Source organism: Falco punctatus (assembly GCF_963210335.1).
Source record: "Falco punctatus genome assembly, chromosome: 3".
Classification (NCBI taxonomy): Eukaryota; Metazoa; Chordata; class Aves; order Falconiformes; family Falconidae; genus Falco; species Falco punctatus.
Window position 1 is genome coordinate 1,911,435 of NC_137582.1, and position 21,117 is coordinate 1,932,551.

The 21,117-nt window shown below is 42.3% G+C and overlaps 1 protein-coding gene across 6 annotated transcripts in view; it reads right to left on the reverse strand.

Annotated features, from left to right (window-relative positions):
• ZFAT (zinc finger and AT-hook domain containing) overlaps positions 1-21,117 on the reverse strand; it is a 279,097-nt gene that overhangs the window by 114,986 nt on the left and 142,994 nt on the right. For all 6 annotated transcript variants that reach the window (XM_080377864.1, XM_080377866.1, XM_080377863.1 and 3 more), the window contains exon 16: positions 1-19,995. This exon is cut by the window's left edge. In XM_080377864.1, the coding sequence (XP_080233990.1) occupies positions 19,756-19,995 (240 nt within the window). In that variant the 3' untranslated portion in view covers positions 1-19,755. The remainder of the gene's footprint in view (positions 19,996-21,117) is intronic.

Consider the following 21,117-nt stretch of genomic DNA (forward strand, 5'->3'; position numbering starts at 1 on the left):
ACCCCACAGACTCCCATAGATTGTGAGGAGAAAAAATGGTATTCCACTTAAAATTTAACAACTGAGCAGACCCAATCTTGCCAGTTCGCACAAGGGGACAAACTTTTCAGGAAAAAAAAGAAAAAAAAGAAGACTTACATTACTGTAGGGTGTTGGCAGGGAGAGAAACGTTACCGTTTGCATTCAGAGCTTTATATAGAGTTTTTTTTAAAGTGAGAAAGAGATACAAAACATTTACAAAACAGGGGAAAAACTGTGCAGAATCTGTTCAGAACCCAGGTTGTGTCCCCTCCAACCCTGCTCCCTTATTAAATGGAAATAGAAGCAACCAACCCAGAATGCTCCATCTTCTGATTTAAAAGAAAAAAGAAGAGGGAGGGAACGGTTATCACAGTATTTGCAGCACAGAATGCTGACTTTTTTATTTTCTTTCTCTTTTTTTTTTTTTAATCCCCCTGTAACTTACTTTTACAAGTGCACCATTAATAATTCATGCTTCTAAACGGCAGGGCAGCCGCTGTTTCTTTGTCACATTTCACTAGGGCTGAGTGACAACAGTGGCTCTGACTCCGGGCTACTATCTTTGACTATCTGCCGGGAGAGACACGTCGCTGTCCTTCCTTTGTCATTCAATCCCTGACACAGCTGTGACAAATGCTGGCATGCCCTGCCAGTCCCTTCACCCTCCGATAACAGAAATCTGACACTTTTCAATGTGCCGCCTGCACTCTTGGCCCCCAAAGAAGCAGCTGTATGTTAACGATGCCTGGTGAAGTGCAGGGCTGCTGGTGCGGCTGCTGCTGCGGCTGCGGCTGCTGGTTGCGTTTCCTCCGGTTACGTTTTTGGATTGACTGTGCTTCAAAAAGCACAGACTTTAAATGCTGCTCTGGGACCAGCACCCAGCTACAGCTTGTATGATAATGGTGTCTCCAGGGAGCTGAGGGGGGAAAAATGCTCTTTTTTTTTTTTTTTTTTTTTTACCAAAAGTGATAGGAGATAATGCCAGATTTTAGGACAGATAATTGAAGACCACAGATGGGAAGAACTATACGCTTCCCACTGGTGCTAAGGAGCTTTTGGGCCTGAGCTGGCAGGGCATGGTGTAACCCCAGCGCTGCTGGAGGCTTCCCAAAACCTGCGCAGCATAGTGCATGCGAGACGTGCCATACACCTTCCCTGCGTGCTGAAGCATCACAAACCGCTTTGCAGGGGTTCATAAAGAAAACTATCCCGCTTCCTTTCTCAGATGCGTGGAAGTGGGGGGTTTGTTTTTGATGGGCAGCACAAAGTGTTCTGGGGCTCTTTGCAACTCTGACAAGAACTTGCAGCCCACACCCCCCCACCCCCCCCCACCCCCCCCACCCCCCCGCCTGTAACAGGGTGGCACACGCTTGATGCATTCAGACAAAATTGCTCCATTCACTTAATGTGCAATATCCATTACAGAGTAGCTGAGCACCTGTTCAGGTTGCTGCTTCCAGGAAGGGGCTGGGAGCCTTAATGACTTTCCTAATTTCCAGCACTTTGATCTTCCCAGATAAATGGATGCAGGCAAGTGCAAAACAAGGATTAAGTCGCCACAGCCAGAGATGACAATACCAGTTTATCGAATCCACCGCGCCCTCAGAGCAGGCTGCAGTGCCTTAATGGGGCATGTCCCGCATTCAACCAACATACCCTCCCAAACGTTCACTACAAGTTGCTATTACAAACACAGGGGACAAGATGTTACAAAGGCATTCTTTTTCCCATGGAGACATTGAATGCTGCTTCCTTTATCCTTCGCTACAGCAGCACTGTTACCGATTACAATCACTAAAGGAGAACAGCTGGCACTTGTTTGAACAGAACACTTTCTCCAAAGCCCACTGAAGCCGATGGAAAAAGGATCTCCTTTCATTTACTGGATTTTGGATCAGATTCAGAGAGACCTGATGGCTTAGAAAGCATGAGTGTGTGTGTGTGTGTTCGATTCCTTTGTTACTTCTCCATCTCATGTTTGTGACTAGAAACCTTTTTTTCCAATCTCTACACCCAGCGACAGGAGGTTGGCACAGCATTACCCCCAACATTTTTATAAAATAAGAGATGTTAATTAAAAAGCTGCACAGCAGGGCTGGAACTATTAAAAACTAGAAAGGGAGAAAGAATGAGGCAGAACAGCAAACAGGGGCAGACTTTTGATGTCTTTTGCACATTATGTTTTCTCCCATTAGAGTACTTTCATGGCTGTTCCATGCACTTCTTAAAGCCCAATTCGTCTTGCTCACAGATCTTACCAAAAGGTAATAAGCAACTCCTAGCTAGAGAGTCAATTAACATGTAATCTTTGACATTTTGAATCATCAACAGCTGCCAGATGGGTTTTTCCTTTATACAGAATGAAACCTATTGCCTGAGTGTTTGACAATCTGATTTTGTTGTATTTCTCCATATTCATCTAAGCTGCTCTGTCATCCAGTCCCACAGTGGGAAAGTGCACCGAATTTTGCCTCTGAAATTATCAACAAAACTATGCTTGAGCTCAGGAAGTAACAAACTGATCCAATAGTGACTGTGTTGGGAGATCAAAATTTCCTTTCCTTTCCTTTCAGCGGTCCCAGTTGAGGCCAAATTTTCATTTTCATCCCTGTACCGCTCTGACCAGTGAAGAGGGGGCATGCCTACAGGTTTGCAGCAGCTGCTGACACTACCCTCCATTAAGGGTTCCTACTCTTGCTATACGAACAGCCCAGCTGCTCCTTAAGCAACTACTGAACCCCATGCGCAATGGTAATATGATCTGAGATTAATTTGTATTATCAGAATGCAAATCAGGAAAAGTTCAGCAGCTGCTTCACAAGGCAAAAACCATGGGGGAAGCGTGAAAGGGTGGGCAGCTGGGGATTATCTTCTCTACATCTCTCCTAAATTGCCAAGACACTAGATCCTTTATTTGTAGTGCAGTAACAGTTTGAGCAGTTTTGGCAGAACACGTTACAGGTAAGGTGCTCTACTGGACCATGCAAGCACCTCAGAATTCGGCTTGCAGACTGGTTGGACAGGGACTGTAATTCCTTAGGTAACTGTGAAGGACCCCAGCTGAGGTTTCAATTGTTATAGCTACAGGAATATTTAATAATGGTAAGAAAATTATTATCATTGCTCTGTAATTTCATTATGTATAACACAGTGATGTCTGTTAGTTAATAACATGCACATATCTAAATACGGCAGCTGCAAGAAGCTCCATCTTGCTCAGCTTTCTGTGTTACTGTTGCATCTCTGCTAGTCTCAGCACGGCTAAGATTCCATGTCAGTTCAAACAGTTGTAATTATCTGTCCTTGAAAGATTATCAGGGAAGCGGGATTATATAAAAGAATTAAACAAATACATAAAAATAACGTACAAAGTAATGTAAGAAAAATTGTAGGTGACCAATCTCTGAATCTGTGAAGGCTCAAAAGTTGTGAAATTGCCCTGTCTTACAGAGCTGCGCATTTTCTACATCTTGTTTAGCTATGTAGAATGCTTGCAGTAAATTGTCATCTGTACCCAGAAGAAAGGCTACAAGAATGTGAAATAGAACTCTTAAAAAAAAAAAAAAAAAAAAAAAAAAAAAGATTAGTCAGGATGAGTCTGGCACAATGCTCTGGGTGATGCTCTGTTTGTGTTGAGAGAATGTACTCTGAAAAGGTTCCACTGAATGTACTCTGAGTAATTAGAAAAGATAAGGTGGGCACCTGAAGGAGATAAGGAGACCATCAAGTCAGGAAATCACTGAACAAAGAAAACTGAAAGGTCTACTCCCCCTAGATCCCACCTATTGTGAATGGAATGAATAGATGTCAAAATCAAATGACTATGTGTGTAAAGATGTTGTAACCTCTCATGAAAACTGTATAAAATACCTAACTTTTCACTGAAAACATGGGGCTAGTTTGTCCGGTGCGAACCGGCTAGCTCCCCAACGTTGCACAAAATAAATACCTTTGCTGCTTAAAGACAAAATTCGTCTCTGAGCAGTTACTCTGTGCCGTTTTGGCTTCAAATGTTGTAATGATAATTTCAGGTATTCTGGGCCACTTGCTAGAAACAGGTACAGCTCTACAAGTCATTCAGCTTATCTGAATGTCAGGCAAATATATATATGTGTGTGTGTGTATATGTACATATATATGTTTGACATCAAGTGATGTCTTTGCTGGTTTCTCTTAACACTTCTGAAAACCAGGCAAGATAACAGCAACACTCACGAAAGAGTCATTACCGTCCCTGTTAATGAGAGTCACAGACAGTCAGGTTCAATGAGCTCTGAGTTAGAAATGAATTTTGCAAAAGAGGTCAGGAATAAACGGGAGACTCTGAAGCCCAAGTCCATGAGGAAGCGATGTACTGCAATTTTCTGTGGACTATATAATCCTAAAGTAGAACAGAATGCAACCCTTTTAAGAGAGATCTCTGCCACATCAATACGTTTGCTGCATCGCCACCACAAAGTGGCTCTACCCACTGTAATTTGCTGCCGCGCAGCTAAGATGAAATGGCTTGCACCTCAGGTTCAGTGGATAGTCCATTAAATCAAGCTGATAAAGCAGACAAATTCAGCCAAAGGACAAATTAAGTGGCACAGAATGTATCATTGCCAAGGCAGAAATGTAACACACGGAGCAGATGCAGAGAAGCTGCTGCACTTGCAGAGTGCAGCGCTGGCCAAGCAAGGAAATGCCACCAGAACTTCATGGCGATATGGTCTACAGGCTGAACAAGAAAGCCATGCCATGAAATGCATGACCCAAGCACTGTGGTTGGTAAAACTGAGAGAGAAAGAGATTGTTCAAAGGGTAATCCAGCAGGGAAGAGTTTACCATCTTTTCTGAAGAGTAGATGAATGTACAAAGGTTCCCAATGAGAGAATAAATTAATTGCAGTCAGTGTTGCGGGCTTATGAGCAGAAAGGTCACCAACGGTCTGGAGCAGGAGCTGAACAGATGGAAGTTTCTATCAGACAGTGTTAGATAGAAATGCAGAAAAATTACTTTTGCAAGCTTGCAAAGGATTAAACTGATTTAAAGGGGATGAATCTAGCTGCAGCCCACTGCATCAGCTGTGTGACAGTAATTAATATGCAGATTTAAAAAAATAGTTTACTTTGCATTAAGGCAACATTTTCCTTTCAAAATTTCAGCAACATCTAAAGGCTAAGCATAGATAGATAGTGTGGAAGATGTCTTCTGATGCTCAAAGTTCTTAATGTACAGTTGAATTATTTTTCCAGGCTTCTTTTTAATGCAAAACAACTTAATTTGGGATTTAGAATTGAAGTTCTAGTTTTACACCACAAATTTTAAAAGTGTTTAGGAAAACAATGTTCAAATTACTTACAAATATACATAATGAAGTTGCAATAGATGTACTTGCTTTGGCTTGTACTTGCACTTTGCAGCTACGTAAAGGCCAGAGAGAGCATCAGACATGCTTAAATGATCAAGCTAATTATTCCCAAATATTCATACTGAAGTAGCACTCACAAGTCCATCATGCCCTAGGGTCCAACTGTTCTATTCAGCCTGACCATCAGACCCAAAACTACATGGGCAGAGCCAGGGGGTTGTAACAGGGTTCATCAGCAGTTCCAGATAAGGTGAGGTGACGAATCAGGTCCAGGGCTCACCTAGGGAACTCAGTAACAGCAGGAGACTGAGCAGGAGCTCCTGCACAGCTGCAGACAAAGCTACAGCGTAGGTCTGACGTCTGCCCAGGAGACAGGAGCAGAGGCAGGACTAGAGAGAAGCTACCTACAACCAAGTCCAAGGTCCTTTTGGGAAACAGGGCCAGACACATCTCCAAAATATCTGTGACATTTTCAGTATTGATCCCAGCTTCCAAAGTACTTCTGTTGTCTGTCAGCTTTCTGCTATGCACACTGACTAAGCATACTGTTGTACCAGTCATGACATAGGCACGTACCCTTGATACCCATCTTAAGAAAGGAGAAACTAAGCCTGGAGGCCCAGGTTGTGTTACATGCTACGTGGTTTTCAAAAACTTCATGATATTCAAACACTTCAGAGGGCATACAAAGAAGTCCTCACCTCTGATGACCAGGCCTGGACATCTAGCTCTGTGCAATCTTTAAGATGATCATCCTATAAGTTTCCTTCTTAAGATTACTAAAAATTCATTTTCAATCAAAAAAGGAACTGCTTCCTTATTAAAGTTTCAGCTACCTGTCACTAACTAAAGAATGATCCTGCTTTAACCTCTACTATTTTTATCTTACATATCACAAAGTATGGCAAGAACAACTCAGAAGGATTGTGACACTATCTGCAGTCAGCAGACAACCTTATTATAGCCAGCTTCAGAAGTTTTGTGTAACTTAACGTAAGAGAGAGTTACATCTAGGGAGAAATGCTTTATTATTAGTTGTGCATTTCTGCTAGGATAACGTACACGTTACAGGTGAGTTTTAAACTACTTCTTTCACTGGACCGACTTCTTAGTTCACCCCCTGCCTACAACACTATGAAAAAAAAATCATTCTAAGGGCACTGGGCTCAGAACACACGGCAGCACGCTGGGATCTTTTGCAACAGCCTGCTGGAGAGCTGTTGCAAAGCTCGGCTTCATGCAAATCAGACTTGACCTTTGGATGCTGAGAAACTGGTGGAGCAGCTCTTCAGCAAGTCTTGAGCAACTCTTCTGCATCTATTTTTACCACAGCTTCATCTTGTATTCCAGATACTGCAGGAGTCCCCCAGCCACCTGTGTCAGGAGCACAGCAATTCCTGCCCAGCCCCCGCGGCGACCCACCGCGCAGTCGCACGCTTACCTAGCGGCGATGAGCTCCCAAGCTCACTGGCACGGGAGAATTAGTTCTGTTGTTTGTGTGCTGATGCTTTATAATCTCTACATATGCATAGCTAATTTCGTTTTTAACCACGCTAGCTGTTCCTCTCAATCTCTAAAACCTCCTGAGGTGGTATAATCCCATTGGTTCGCGTTTTCATGATACATGCTCCTAACGCACGCAATAACTGCATGCATAATTGCCAGCTCACATAGGCTCAATTATTATTTTCTAAATCAGGTGTTTAACCAGTCCTTCTAAATCACTGGGAGGGCGATTTAAACACAAATTCATATACCCTTGTGGTGTCAGCCTCAGTGAAATGGTTTGAGTTCGCAGTAAATCACACAGTATCCAAGTGTTCGTGCCTTCTGTTTTATGAGCAGGATCTATCATCTCTGCACAAGTAAAATCCTTTAATACACACAATCCTTTTACATTTCTGAGTATATGGATAAAGCAAACTGTCTTAACAAAGGTTTAAAAAGGGACCAGCCTAAGCATTCAGCATAACAAAGGAGCATCAAGAGATCTGAAAGCAGAGCAACAGTGGCAAGGCATACTCTTCTGAACATATAGCACAAGGGAATAAGCATGAATGTCCAATTCAGATGGATCTTGGCTCAACTGGGAAATACGCAATTAAACGACAACCTGGCTTCATGCTGAGCTGTGATGTAGGACATTCTAACATCTAGCACAGAAACCTTCTTGATGCCTCGCAGCACTCTGTGCCCTGAAGTCTTTGTGAACCAACTTAAACATAAAATACAGATGCTAACAGCCAGTGAACAAGGCTGTGAGAAGAGACAAGACAGTAAAAAACAAAGTTTGTAGCTCTAGACAAAACACTTTCATTGGTCTGAGCGGTGGGCAGCAGAAAGAAGTCCTGGTGTCCTACCTATAGAATAACGTAACTAAAGATGTTTGCTGCTAAACACATTAATATAATTAAATCAAGACAGACATACTTCTCTCTTGCAACGCTACAAAATTGGGCTTTTCAAGAAAGCAACATACTGGGATAACTGGCATGACTGGAGTGCTGCAATGAATGCCTACAAACTTCAGGAGGGACAGGCGAGGAAGGAGAAGCAGTGGGGTAGCCCTGTGTGTCAGGGAGTGCTCTGACCGCCTGGAGCTGAATGATGGTGACAGCTGGGTTGAGTATTTATGGGCAAGAATCAGGGGGAAGGCCAGCAAGGCAGATATCCTGGTGGGAGTCTGTTCTAGACCACCCAACCAGGATGAAGAGGCAGATGAAGCATTTGACAAGCAGCTGACAGAAGTCTCAGGATCACTAGCCTTGTTCTCATGGGGCAGTTGGACCTACTGAATGTCTGCTGGAAATACAACACAGCAGAGAGGAAACAGGCTGGCAGGTTCCTGGAGTGTGTGGAAGGGACCTTCCCGACACAGCTGGTCAGTGACCAGCCAGGGGAGGTGCCCCACTGGACCTGCTGCTTACAAGCAGGGAAGGGCTGGTGGGTGATGTGGTGGTTGGAGGCCCTCTTGGGCATAGCAACCATGAGATGATAGAGTTTTTGATTCTCAGAGAAGTAAGGAGGGGGGTCAGCAGAACAGCTACCTTGGACTTCCAGAGGGCAGACTTTGGCCCCTTTAAGTGCCTGGTCGACAGATTCCCTCAGGGGATAGTTCTGAAGGGCCAAGGGATCCAGGAAGGCTGGAAATTCCTCAGGAAGGTAGTTAATGGTGCAGGAGCAGGTGTCCCGGGTTCAACTGGGATAGAGGTAAGTACTTAGTTACTGGCTGGGGTTAAACCAGAACAGCAGGCCATCCCCATGTGATGAAAGATGAGCCAGTTGGGAAGAAGACTGGCCTGTCTGAACAGAGCTTTGGGTGGAACTCAGGGAAAAAGGAGAGTGTACCACCTTTGGAAGAAGGGGCAGGCAACTCTGGAGGACTATAAGGATGCCACAAGGTTGGGCGGGGTGAAGATGAGACAGGCGAAAGCCCAGACAGAACTCAGGGTGGCCACTGCCATAAAAGATAACAAAAAATGTTTTTTACAAATGCATTAGAAACAAAAGGAGGGCCAAGGACAGTCTGCATCCTTTATTGGATGCGGTGGGGAACGCTGCCATGAAGGATGAGGAAAAGGCTGAGGTACTCAACGCTTTCCTTGCCTCAGCCTTTAACAGCAAGAGCAGTTATCTTCAGGGTACTCAGCCCCCTGAGCTGGAAGACACAGTAAAGTTCCCACAGTCCAGGAGGAAACAGTGACCTGCTGCTCCACTTAGATGTGCTCAAGTCTATGGAGCAGATGGGGTGCACCCGAGGGTACTGAGGGAGAAGGTGGAGGAGTTCACCAAGCCACTCTCCATCATTTATCAGCAGTCCTGGCTAACTGGAGTGGTCCCAGCAGACTGGAGGTCAGCCAATGTGATGCCCATCTGCAAGAAAGGCAGGAAGGAGGATCCGGGGAACTACAGGCCTGTCAGCCTGACCTTGGTGCTGGGAAGGTTGTGGAGCAGATCATCCTGAGTGAGGAGAAACTGGCAGCTCATGGCTCGGATGGGTGTGCTCTGTGCTGGGTTAAAAGCTGGCTGGACGGCCAAGCCCAAAGAGGGGTGGTGGATGGAGTTACATCCAGCTGGTGGCCGGTCACAAGTGGTGTGCCCCAGGGCTCAGTACTGGGGCCAGTCCTGGTTAATGTCTTTATCGATGATCTGGATGATGGGAGTAAGTGTATCCTCAGGAGATTTGCAGATGACACCACGTTGTGTGCGAGTGTTGATCTGCTTGAGGGCAGGAGGCTCTGCAGAGGCACCTGGACTGATGGGCCCAGGCCAGCTGTATGAGGTTCAACAAGGCTCAGTGCCGGGTCCTGCACCTGGGTCACACCAGCCCCACACAGCGCTACAGGCTGGGGCAGAGCAGCTGGAAAGCTGCCTGGTGGGAAAGGACCTGGGGGTATTGGCTGACATCTGGCTGACCATGAGCCAGCAGTGTGCCCAGGTGGCCAAGGAGGCCAACGGCACCCTGGCCTGTATCAGAGACAGTGTGGCCAGCAGGACAGGGGCGGTGATGGTCCCCCTGTACTGGGCACTGGTGAGGCCGCACCTTGTTCTGTTTTGGGCCCCTCACTGCAAGACGGACACAGAGGTGCTGGAGCGTGTCCGGAGAAGCTGGTGCAGGGTCTGGAGCACAAGTCTTCTGAGGAGCGGCTGAGGGAACTGGGGTTGCTTAGCTTGGAGGAGATTCAGGGGGGATCTTGTTGTTCTTTACAACTACCTGAAAGGAAGTTGTAGCAAGGTGGGATTAGTTGTCTTCTCCCAGGTAACAAGCAACAGGACAAGAGGAAATGGCCTCAAGTTGCCCCAGGGGAGGTTTAGATTGGATATTAGGAAAAATTTCCTCACTGAAAGGGTGGTCAAGCACCGGACCAGGCTGCCCTGGGAGGTGGTGGAATCAACATCCCTGGAGGTATTTTAAAAATGCCTGGATGCAGTGTTTAGTGACATGTTTTAGTCATGGACTTGGCAGTCCTGTGTTAACGGTTGGACTGACTTGATCTCAAAGGTCTTTTCCAAACTAAATGATTCTATGATTCTATGATTCTAAGAATATACTTTACATGTGGTTCTGCAAGCTGTTTTTACACGTCCCTTATTGTTACACTGCTACCTTGGCATCTACTACTGCGTACCGCTAGAGGCTAGTCACTAGCTCTACAGCAAAACACTCTGATTTTATGCATTTACAGATGTTCAAAGCTAGTCTCCCAGATTGCTACCCTGCGAACACCAACCAAAAATGTAACTGTTTGAAAAACAGCGTAACAACTGATAATCATGCTGCCATTGTTCAGCCCACTACCTGTCTTTGGTGCTTCCACTCATGCTGCCACAGTAACACCAGTTACCAGAATCCCAGAAGCTCCAGGCTCTCCCTTGCTCATGGAGCCACGGACCCACAGAGCCGTGTAGGGCACTGTCTCCACACTGCACTGCATAAAGACACTGCGCTGTACAGAGACACAGCAGAGAGGAATGTCAGTTCAGACCCCTTCCAGCTGCGAGAAAAACTTTCTTCCAGGAGAGGTTCCACATTTCCCTTCCACCTGCCTGTGGGCTTTTCTGCATCTTCCTTATGTTTTCTATATCACGAGGATACCTGGCTTCTCTTGGCTCTGCCACAGATTTCCAGCTACCCCCTCCTCTAATTCTTCATTTGCAGGCATGGAAAAATTGTATTTTAAGAACTCTTATCAATCCTACCTACTTAAAGAGTAAGATCTTTGGGGCAAGAACTTTTGGTGTGATTTTACAGCACCTACCACAAGACAAATCAGTGACTAAATTCTGCCCTAGTACAAACTAATAGTCAAATAATTAGGCCTGTATTAACTCCAAAATATGACGTAGTAATACAATTCCTTTTTACCAATTCTTGTCCAATCTTGCATTGCACTTTGCTTCCTGCTGTAACAGTTTTTAAGATGATGGTTGAAAAATAAACCCAAAACCAAAAAATCCCCAAACAATCTAGGTAAACTTTGCACATAACACATGTTGCTTAGTATAAAATACCATGAACAGACTTCACGCTGACTCCATTTTAGTATGACTAAATAAATGTTAGGTTTACTTAAAAGCAACATCTTGCATCTTTACACAAAAGTCTGATTGTTTTACCTGCTTTCTTTGCTTTCCTCACTTCACACAGGGCTCTGGAGAGGGTCTGTAGTTAAATGCATCACATAGAAAGCTGGAATTTCTAGAGCAGCTTCAGGTAAAGTAAATTTTAAAAACAGTATTAGACTAATCACTAAAAAACATTACACAGTCACTGTGGCAGTCCCTCTGTTATTTATTTTCTGCTGAAGCACATACAAATTTAAATTTTCTCTCAGCTAGTTGTTGGTTTTTTTTTTTTTTTTTTTTTTCCATTCTGACTCAGGAAAATTAAAGCACTGACACTGGCTAAAGTACACCATCTACAGCTTTGTCCATGTGCTGGGGTTTTCTTTTTTGGTTGGGTTTTTGGTTTTTTTTTTTTTGGTTGGTTGGTTGGTTGGGTTGGTTTGGTTTTTAAATCACATCTTGAGAGAGAGAAAGAACTACAGCAGGTCACATTTCTCATGCAGATGTGATTATGTTCGCAAAGACCTTTTGCCAGGAAACAAATATTCTGTTCAAGCAAATGGGAAAAGAATTTATTCTAAATAAGAAACACACTCAAGTAATACAAAACTGAAAGATCTTACCATGGCATTCCCCGCCTTAGCTATACCAGTGTAAGTAGTTTTATCCTGTCACCACTGCATCTTTTCCACAGCCATATTGGTTGGTATCAGCAAAATCCCTAAAACGCTCATGACCAGCCGCCTCCTTGAGGCTGTCCAAGAGCTCTGTGAGCGCAGGGCTCAGGTGAAACTCTCTAATACCCTTCAAGGGAAGCATATGGGATTAAGTCAATGGTGCAGTTTCCTTGGAGTAGATTAGAGAGCTCCTACATGACCTTTTCTGCTGGCAAAGCTATTGAGTAGGGATAGCAAATGGAAGAGAACAGCACCTGAGGACCATGCTGCCTTTGGCGAACACCTCTAGGTTCAAAAGTGGACAACTGTCTAGCACTTTAGTAAATAATTTTGGTAATTTCAAGTGTTACTGTCCCCCAGCTGTTTTCTGACCTCACAAAACATCAGTTAAGCCATAAGAACTTGCAAGTACTACGACTTGTAGTAAAAGGTTCTTGTGATGTGGCAGGGCCCAGGAGTTCAAGTCAACACCCAAGCTACCAGAACTGTACAAAGAGAAATGGAAAGCATCTCCACACTAGTGGGACTGCACTCTAAATAGAGAAGTATTCACACGCAATTCATTATTTAAAGATTTAAAATGCAACCCGAACAGCTAAAACAAAATTTAAATAGGACGTCACCATCTAGGCTAACTTTGTGGCAAGTGAAGGGTGGCTGCTTCTGCTGGATATACTGATTGACCTTTGATCAAGGGGTAAGGGGTACACACAAAACAACTCCAGAGTTAAAGATATGGGATAAATCATGCAGACTTTTTTACATCAGTTAGAGAATTATAATTTACTGCTATTCCTGAGCATCACTCACGCACTCATGCACCCTATTTCTGTCGAGCCTTGAAAAGGCACCTGCTGAAATGAGACACCACAAACCACAAGCTGACATCAGCAATGAAATTTTTGTTGACATTCAGGCATGTATCACAAGTCCTGGACTTGTTGCAAGATGAAAACTGATAAAATCATTATTAAAAAAAGGTTTCTTAATTTGTCCTCCATTCTTTCTCTAGTCTGAAGTTCTTAGAGTTGCTGTAGGATTATCTAACTGAAGTCCCACTGCTGAAAAGTCCTCTCATCAGCACTACGTTCTCTTTAAATCTTTTTTTTAATTTTATTCCAATGCTGGCAGCTTGGACTGGTTGGTTCTAACACAAAGTATCTCTGTACTGGATGTTAGCTTTCAGACAGAATAATCTAAAAAGCCAACAACCTGACACTTCTGTCATCACCAAAATTGTGAATCTTATTTTCAGAGAACGAAATGCATGGCACAGAACTTGCATGACAACAGCAACAGAAACTTCCCTACTGATCTACTCATGGGTTTTTCAACTACCTGAGGGTGACCTAAATTCAAGCTCCACATGGCTGCTTCAAGTTCTGTTGGTTCAGTAAAAACTGATATGCTACTTCATGCCCAATTACATGGAGATTTTTTGACTTGGACCTTTTCTATCATTTCTTGGATTTGAACTCTTTAACCCAATCCTATTAGATGAAAGAAATACTTGATAACTACCATTTGAATATGGATTTGAACAAGCTACCTAGCACTAAAAAAAGTCTGTTCCCTATTTTGAATACCTCAAGCCCATTTACCTTTCAGCTCCCAGAAAGTATTTTCACTCCTAACGGTAGCAGCTAAATAAATGCTATCGAGGCTAATCAAAAAGGGGAGCCATTTAAAAAAAAAAACTGTAAAAACATTAAGTACCTCTGTAATCCACTGCAATATTTTGTCCTTTATTTCATTGCTAGCCCATAAAAAGTATTACACATGAGGTAGCTCCTATTGGTCTCATTCTCCTGTACTTTATGTGTTCCTGTAAAATATACTTATGGTGTATTTCTTTTGGGTGCATGACACAAAATGATTCCTTATTTTCCAGAAGATAACATTCCTTGAACTGAAGAAAAACACGTAACAAAGCTTGCTCTATAAATTCCCATTAATAGTTTGATTTCATTCCAAAACATTGAAGACCTTTTGATCCCTTTTAATTTACCTAGGATGACAAAGCTATTCCCAGCTTTTCAGAAAAATTTACAGCATTTAAAAATATCAAGCAGAGGTTTGTGCAATGTATTGACTGTAATTTTACTCTTCATCCATTTTTAGCAAACCAGACTGTAAAAAATATTTTTCAGAGAATAAAAAGGTCATTTATGGCACTGTCAGAGGCATTTTGTGGTTTTGTTTTTTACTGGCAACCACTACTCACTGCAAGTCTTGCACTGAACTTTTCATGAAGAATAAGCGACATAATAAGAAGAAAATGTAAGTGACAATTTTACTCTTATTTAACAACCCATCAATGTCCATCCCATCAATTCCTTCAGAGTAAGCTCTGACAAGCATCCTTGTGAGGTGTGGTGCTGAATACAAAAAAGGTCTTATGCCATTTTGTTCTCCTTTGCCGTTATTAAATGCCCAGAAATCTGAGGTGTAAGAGAAACCTTTGAGGTCAGCTGCCCTGCTCTTCTCACCAGGCTCATTCCAAATGTCTGACTGTATTTTACTCAGTGCAATAATAAAACAACTCAAGAAGAGAAGCTCCTACTTTTCAGGTAGTACCTTCCGAGCTATTAGTTCTCCCCAACAGGAAGTTAATCCTGTTACGTGGACTAACATTTCTTTTCCTTGATGACAATCTCATAATTTGATGTTTTTCTATCACACTGAGCCCTGACCATTCTCCTCTGGTGACATCCTTAAATACTATTGATCAGGGTAAATATGGGCACCTGGTCAACTGATGTAAAACCTAAGGTAAGACAGAAGGGGGAAAGGACAAAGAGTATTTTCAGAAATCCTTAGCTCCAACTTCTTCACCTCTTGGTTTCTGAGGAGTTGTAGGCTGATACGGAGTGGAACGCAGCAGAAAACCTCTATTGAGCTAAAGAAAAGACAAAGGCCAACCCAGTTTCACCAGGCTCTCCTAGGTATAGCCTTCCCTTGGAGACTGTAGCCCCTGGAGAGCCCCGGCGGGAGCAGGGGGTCCCTGAAGGGCTGCAGCCCGGGGCAGGGCCCGCGCTGGAGCAGGGAGACGGGGCAGGAGGCAGGAGCGGGGCTGAGGGGCTCACACGGGCTGGCACACGGCACAGACCCGCCCCAGCCCCGGCCCGCGGGGGGAGCGGGTGAAAGTGTGGGAGCAATGGGTGAGTATAGCAGAAAGATTTTGTTTTAAAACTAGCATAACTAGTTCCATCCCTTTCCTTCATCCAAAGGGCTTGCGAATGAATTTAGGATTTATTGGGCACCTTAAACTTAATTCAGAGAGCAGAGAGAGGAAAACAGGCCGTTGCGATAAAACAAGGAAGCAATTCCTGAACTCCCCAGCTGAAGTCTCCTCTGCACACAGTGCTACGGAGCAGGAATATACCAACTACCTGGAGCCACTTGTCGACGAGACGCTGCTGCAGCTGCAAGAGTCTCTTTCTAGCAGTCTTATGTTGAACTTTAGCTCCACTGTAGCCGAGGGCTGAGACTGTAGCCCTTGACAGGTATCTATCATAGTTGATGCCTTTTTATCAATGTGGCAAGTCATTCTCATAAGCACCAACATGTTCTGTACTCTGAAACATTTTGCTGGTTAATCAGAGAAAAGGAGATCAGTTTGGTCACTGGCAGTTCTTTCTGAGAAAGAAAAAGTCATTCTGGGATGGTGAGCTTGCACTGGGATCTGCTTAGCACAGGGGACCCTTCAGTCCTGTACAAAGCAGAATTCAAACCCAAGGAATTATGTTTACATATAAACAGAGCATTTTTATCCATTAGTACTTAGCAAGAGAGAAATGTGACGGCTTCCTTTCTCTTCCTCAACCATCTTGAAAACTGACAGGCGGAACACAACAGATTTGAAGAGAGTGTTTTGTTAGCAGCACACAAGGGCTCTGCAATTTGCACTGTCCTTTGAAATGCGTGGCACTGCTTTTAATCACTTAAAGCCCAATACAGGCAAATTGAGAACAGGAACACATGAAAGATCAGCTAACCAATTACCTGTACCTTGTGGAAATATAACAGAGATGAATATGATATTGCATATTTATGTCATAATATCCAGTTTGATACTCTCAGGATGTGATAAAATACATCTCTATGACTGAGTGAACATGAAAGTCTTCCAAGATGAAAAGCTGTCCTCATTTCAAGGAAGAAAAAAAAAGACAAATGGACAAGAGCCACTGAATAGATTAAGTGCCAATTCTATAATGACAGTGCTGAGATCTGTGTGGACTCAGAACTTTACAATCTTAGAAGAAATTTATTAAAACATTTTGAAAATCTCAGACTTGCAGCAATGTCACTTCTGTACTCTGGTTTGAAAACATGCCGTTAAAAGCATTCACTTCAAGTATATATACTCAGGAAGTGTAACTCCTTGTTATAGTAAGGAACAATTGGTCTAATGTTATCATCTCTGTAGTACTCTCATCTCTAGCTGTGTTTTCCTACAACCCCAAATTTGAGGTAAAACAGCAAAGTAGAAGTGTGCAGTTCCTTTCTCTTTTCATCTCATGGATTTTGCAGATGATACTGATCCAGGACAATGCCTCTATTAGTGCAGCATCAGCTAAGTTAGGATGCTACAACAGCTGGTTAAAATCACTAGTATCAAGAAACAGTGCTGGGCTCAAAAGGAACCATAACCAGTCACAGAAACCAAACCACAGCAGAAAGGCAGGCATAGCCCATCTTCTCTACTCAGGAAATATAAATTACCCTCTGTGGATATAGTAAATTAGGGATGCAAAAAATTTTAGAACCTCCATTTCCCGTGCCCTTCCCTGTGCCTTTTGCCCTTTGAGGTCCAAGTTTTCTCCTTCGTGTTTATACCAGTCTGTAACATGACATCCTTCCAGAACTCGTGTTCCTAATATACTTCTGTAAGACCTTTTAAAGAAGTCAACTTCAAGCACCATAACCTTACCTTCCATGAAATGACTCTGCTGCTACTGAAATTATTTGCTGCTTCCTTTTTCCATTTTTTACAACCTTTGCATGATTCCATATTGTGCTCAACATATTCCCAGAAACATCTGACGTGTTCTTAGCTGTGCAGATCAGTTACTCAACTTATGCATGCATAAGCTTTTAAAGAGTGGTATTTGTCAAGTGTTAGCCTAAAGCCAGAATAGTCCTCAGGTGTCAAAGAAAGAGGAAAAAACAGAAGATCATATAATGTAGTAAATGCAAATGAAGATTACTAGTCTGTGGGAAGAATGTGTAGTCTTCAGAAACAGGAGCTCCCTGACTAACTTAAAACTAAAACTGCTTGTCTCCCCTGAATTGAAAAGGTCACTTAACCCTCAGAAAAGATTAATTGGATAAAAGGAGTTGAATCTACACTAAAAACAATCTGTGCTGTTTAGGTGATAAGAGTAGCAGAGCCTGTTAAGCAAAAGATTTAATTCTTACCTTTTTGGTTGTTCCACATCCAGATGTAAGACAACTTGAACAGCTGTGGCCTCTCAAAACAAATGCCTGGTATAAACAAAGCTCTCCTTGTTTTCTTTATGCTTCTGCAAAAATGTAAATCTTTGGACATTCACTTTGTAAAGTCCAATGGCTTACAGTAAAAAGCACTTATCTCCTCATAGTATTACAGATGTTGCATATTCTAGAAAGAAGAAAATATATTAATTATGGTGGCAAGAAATCAATGTGCAGTACTCAGCACAGCTGAAAGTCCTTCCTGACTTACACCTTGTATGTTTCCAACCATTGCATTTCCAAGTAGAGTTGGGGAAAACCCTGGAATTTAAGAAAAGACCTGAATTGAAAAGTATTTTTAAAATTAAAAAAAAAGGATACAGAAATTTCACAAAAAAATATTTGTGCTTTAGTGTAGGAAAACGTGATATAACTCATCAATTACAGATCAAGCCTTAAACCACAGTAGGTATACATGGCCATGTTATACTGAAATTAAAATAAATAAAAACCCAAACCCCTTCCTCCAAGTACGGACACACCTCTCATAGACATAAGTATTGAGTGTAGCTTGTTATGCAGATTAATCAAATTGATATGTTTGGTGTATCAGTTTCTATCATGTTGCAAATGTTATTAAACACTTCATGACTCATTCAAGTTAACTGCACACAGAAGAAATCAACACTGACATTTGTGACCAGCTCCAACCAGTTACACCAAACGGCAAAAAGTCTCCATCCTACAAATGTAATATCCCTGGGGCTTCTTGTGCACTCTCAAGATTAAACTAGAGGAAACATAGCTGCCACCAAAGTTGAATGATTTTCAGCTCTTTTCCATTCATAAATTTAAATTCCCTATTGCCACAGTTCAAGGAGAAGCTACCTCTAAATATTTGCACTCTGATTTCGTACAGAATAGATCCCAACAGACTTAGAAGAGGCAGACAATCAACCCGCTGCATGACATCCATTTAGTCCAAAGCTTTCTTCCACTTTTCTACCCAGAACACCCATAAATAAGTTCAATCACATAGAAAGATCTGCCTAGATGGCATTATGCTACTTTCTTGATTAGAGACTACTAACTGGAGTACAATAATTTGTAAGTTACAATAATTTGTCAATGTCAACGCAAAACAGCTTTTTTTACTTAGCTGTGCAAGGGAAACCACCATTTAAGAAATCAGTGTGTTAGAAGAAAACATGACGATTTTGTTGTTAATTAATAATCTTTATAGCTCAAATTTAAAAATATTAAACCAGAAACAATTCAGGATTCATGAAGAAAAATCTGGAACTATATACATGCATAATTATCTAGACACTTGTCAATATTTACTTAAGTATTTTGTACAAGTTCTTTCACACAATCATATTTATAAGTATGCCTGTTTAAAACATATGAACATACATCTTTTATAGCATTTACAAATCATTTTAATATATTTTTTTTCTTAAAAACAAAAGAATATTTCCTTGATTTGACAGATTCTGTTTCATTATATGGTACTGGACAGGTATTTATCCAGTGGGATGGAAAGAGTTATCATTATTCAATTATCTAAACAACAGTCATCCTACTGGTACCCAGAATTATCATATATGGCTTTAAACACCTCCCAAGCTCAAAGAATCATCTCACAAGTACAAAGTACAGTCCATCTGTGGGATGTTTCTGATTAAAGTCTTGAGCTTTTGTTTGGGTTAGATCCACAACTTGGCAAACACATTCTAAGCAGGAACTGACAAAAAATAAGTCCATCTAATTTAAAGAAACAACATCTCTGCTTCCAAATCAAGCACATATTAAGTATGTATAAAAGGGGATGTATGGACTTTTCTAGACGTTCTAGCTATCTTTATAGATGTTTTATTATTGTGGGATAACACAGTTTTGAACAGACAATATCTGTGGGAATTTACAGGAATCAAGTGAAAGATCTTCTAAGAAGGGAAGAATACTTTTTCCTCAAAATATCAATTTTTTTTTTTAAAAAAAAAAAAGTCCGAGGAGGTTTTGTACATAGTATGTCTGTTACCGATACAATCCAACCAGACAGATCCCTATCTAGTAACAAGGTCTCACTTCACTAATTAACTGAAAATTTGTCGGCTTGCTTGCTTTTGGCTAGGCAAAAAACCCAGACCTTTGGCTTTGGCAAATCCAGTAACCATCTCCTTTGAACACTGCTCTCTAGAGCTCCTGCACTGATTGTTCCACAGTTTGTTCTTCTACAGGCTGCATGGCTTCCTGAACATAAACTATGAATTCTGAAGCCTCTCCACCCTGTGTATAGACAGTCACCGTCTCAATTCCTTCCACTTCATCTGATGAGACTACCAGGTGATGCTGTTCAGACAGCTCCACTGAAGCCTGCTGCAGCGTCTCTTGAATCATCAAAGTGTGATTGGTTGATTGCTCCTCTTCCTTCACCTAAGGACAAATTGAAGAGGTTACAGAAATCTCGACTTTCCAATAAGTACTTAGTATTGCAATTAATGGAAATATTAATGGAAGTACAGCACAGAAATTAGCAATCAGATAGTTTTGAAAGAAAATGTCAGTTTTTCAGAAATTTGTGTGCAAGCAGTTCCGATTAATAAGTGTGTAGCTACAACGAATACTGAAAGCAGTAACAGAGCACCTCAGTTACACATACAGAGAGCAGCAAAGTTACAGGAACATAGGTCTTTGGAGACAGCTTTAATCTCTCAGTAGTCATTCATTCACAAGCGCTCTTATTTAAATAAATCTGAAGTCAAACAATTCCTTCAGTAGCACTGAGATGAGAATCCATCATAAACCACATGAAAAAAGATCTATTGTACCCATTTATTCTTTTTTTTTTTATTATTTCTAGCCAACCAATGGCTCAGAGAAGTAAAAATTTCATTGTAAGTCTTTAACAGACTTTTATTAGAAAACTGTGAAAAGTCTGACTGAAATAGATTCCTAAGACACACTGTTTGTGAGGCAGCAATTTTTACATTATTGAAAGGATGGGGACAGAAACACTTGAACATAAGAGAAATTTTAGTTAATTTTGCATCTTCTCAAACCCCAAAAAACCCCAACACTGTTTGGTATTGAATTTCAGTGTGTTCGAACAGCTGTGCCCTGGTTTCAGCTGGGATGGAGCTAATTCTGTCCTTGGTAGCTGGTGCAGTGCTGTGTTTTGGATTTGGTGTGACAACAATGTTGATGGCCCATGATGGGTTTGCTTGTTGCAAGGTAGTGTTCATCCTAAGTCAAGGACTTTTCGGTTTCTCAGGCTTTACCAGTGGGAGGGCTGGAGGGGGACAAGAAGCTGGGAGGGGACACAGCCAGCACAGCTGACCCGAACTGGCCAAAGGGATGTTCCATAGCATAGAACGTCATGCTGGGTATATACGCTGGGGGAAGAAGAAGGAATGGGGGGATGTTCAGTGTCCTGGCGTTTGTCTTCCCAAGTCCCCGTTACACGTGACGGAGCCCTGCTGCCCTGGGGGTGGCTGAGCACCTGCCTGCCGTGGGAAGCGGGGAATGAATTCCTTGCTTTGCTTTGCTTGTGTGTGC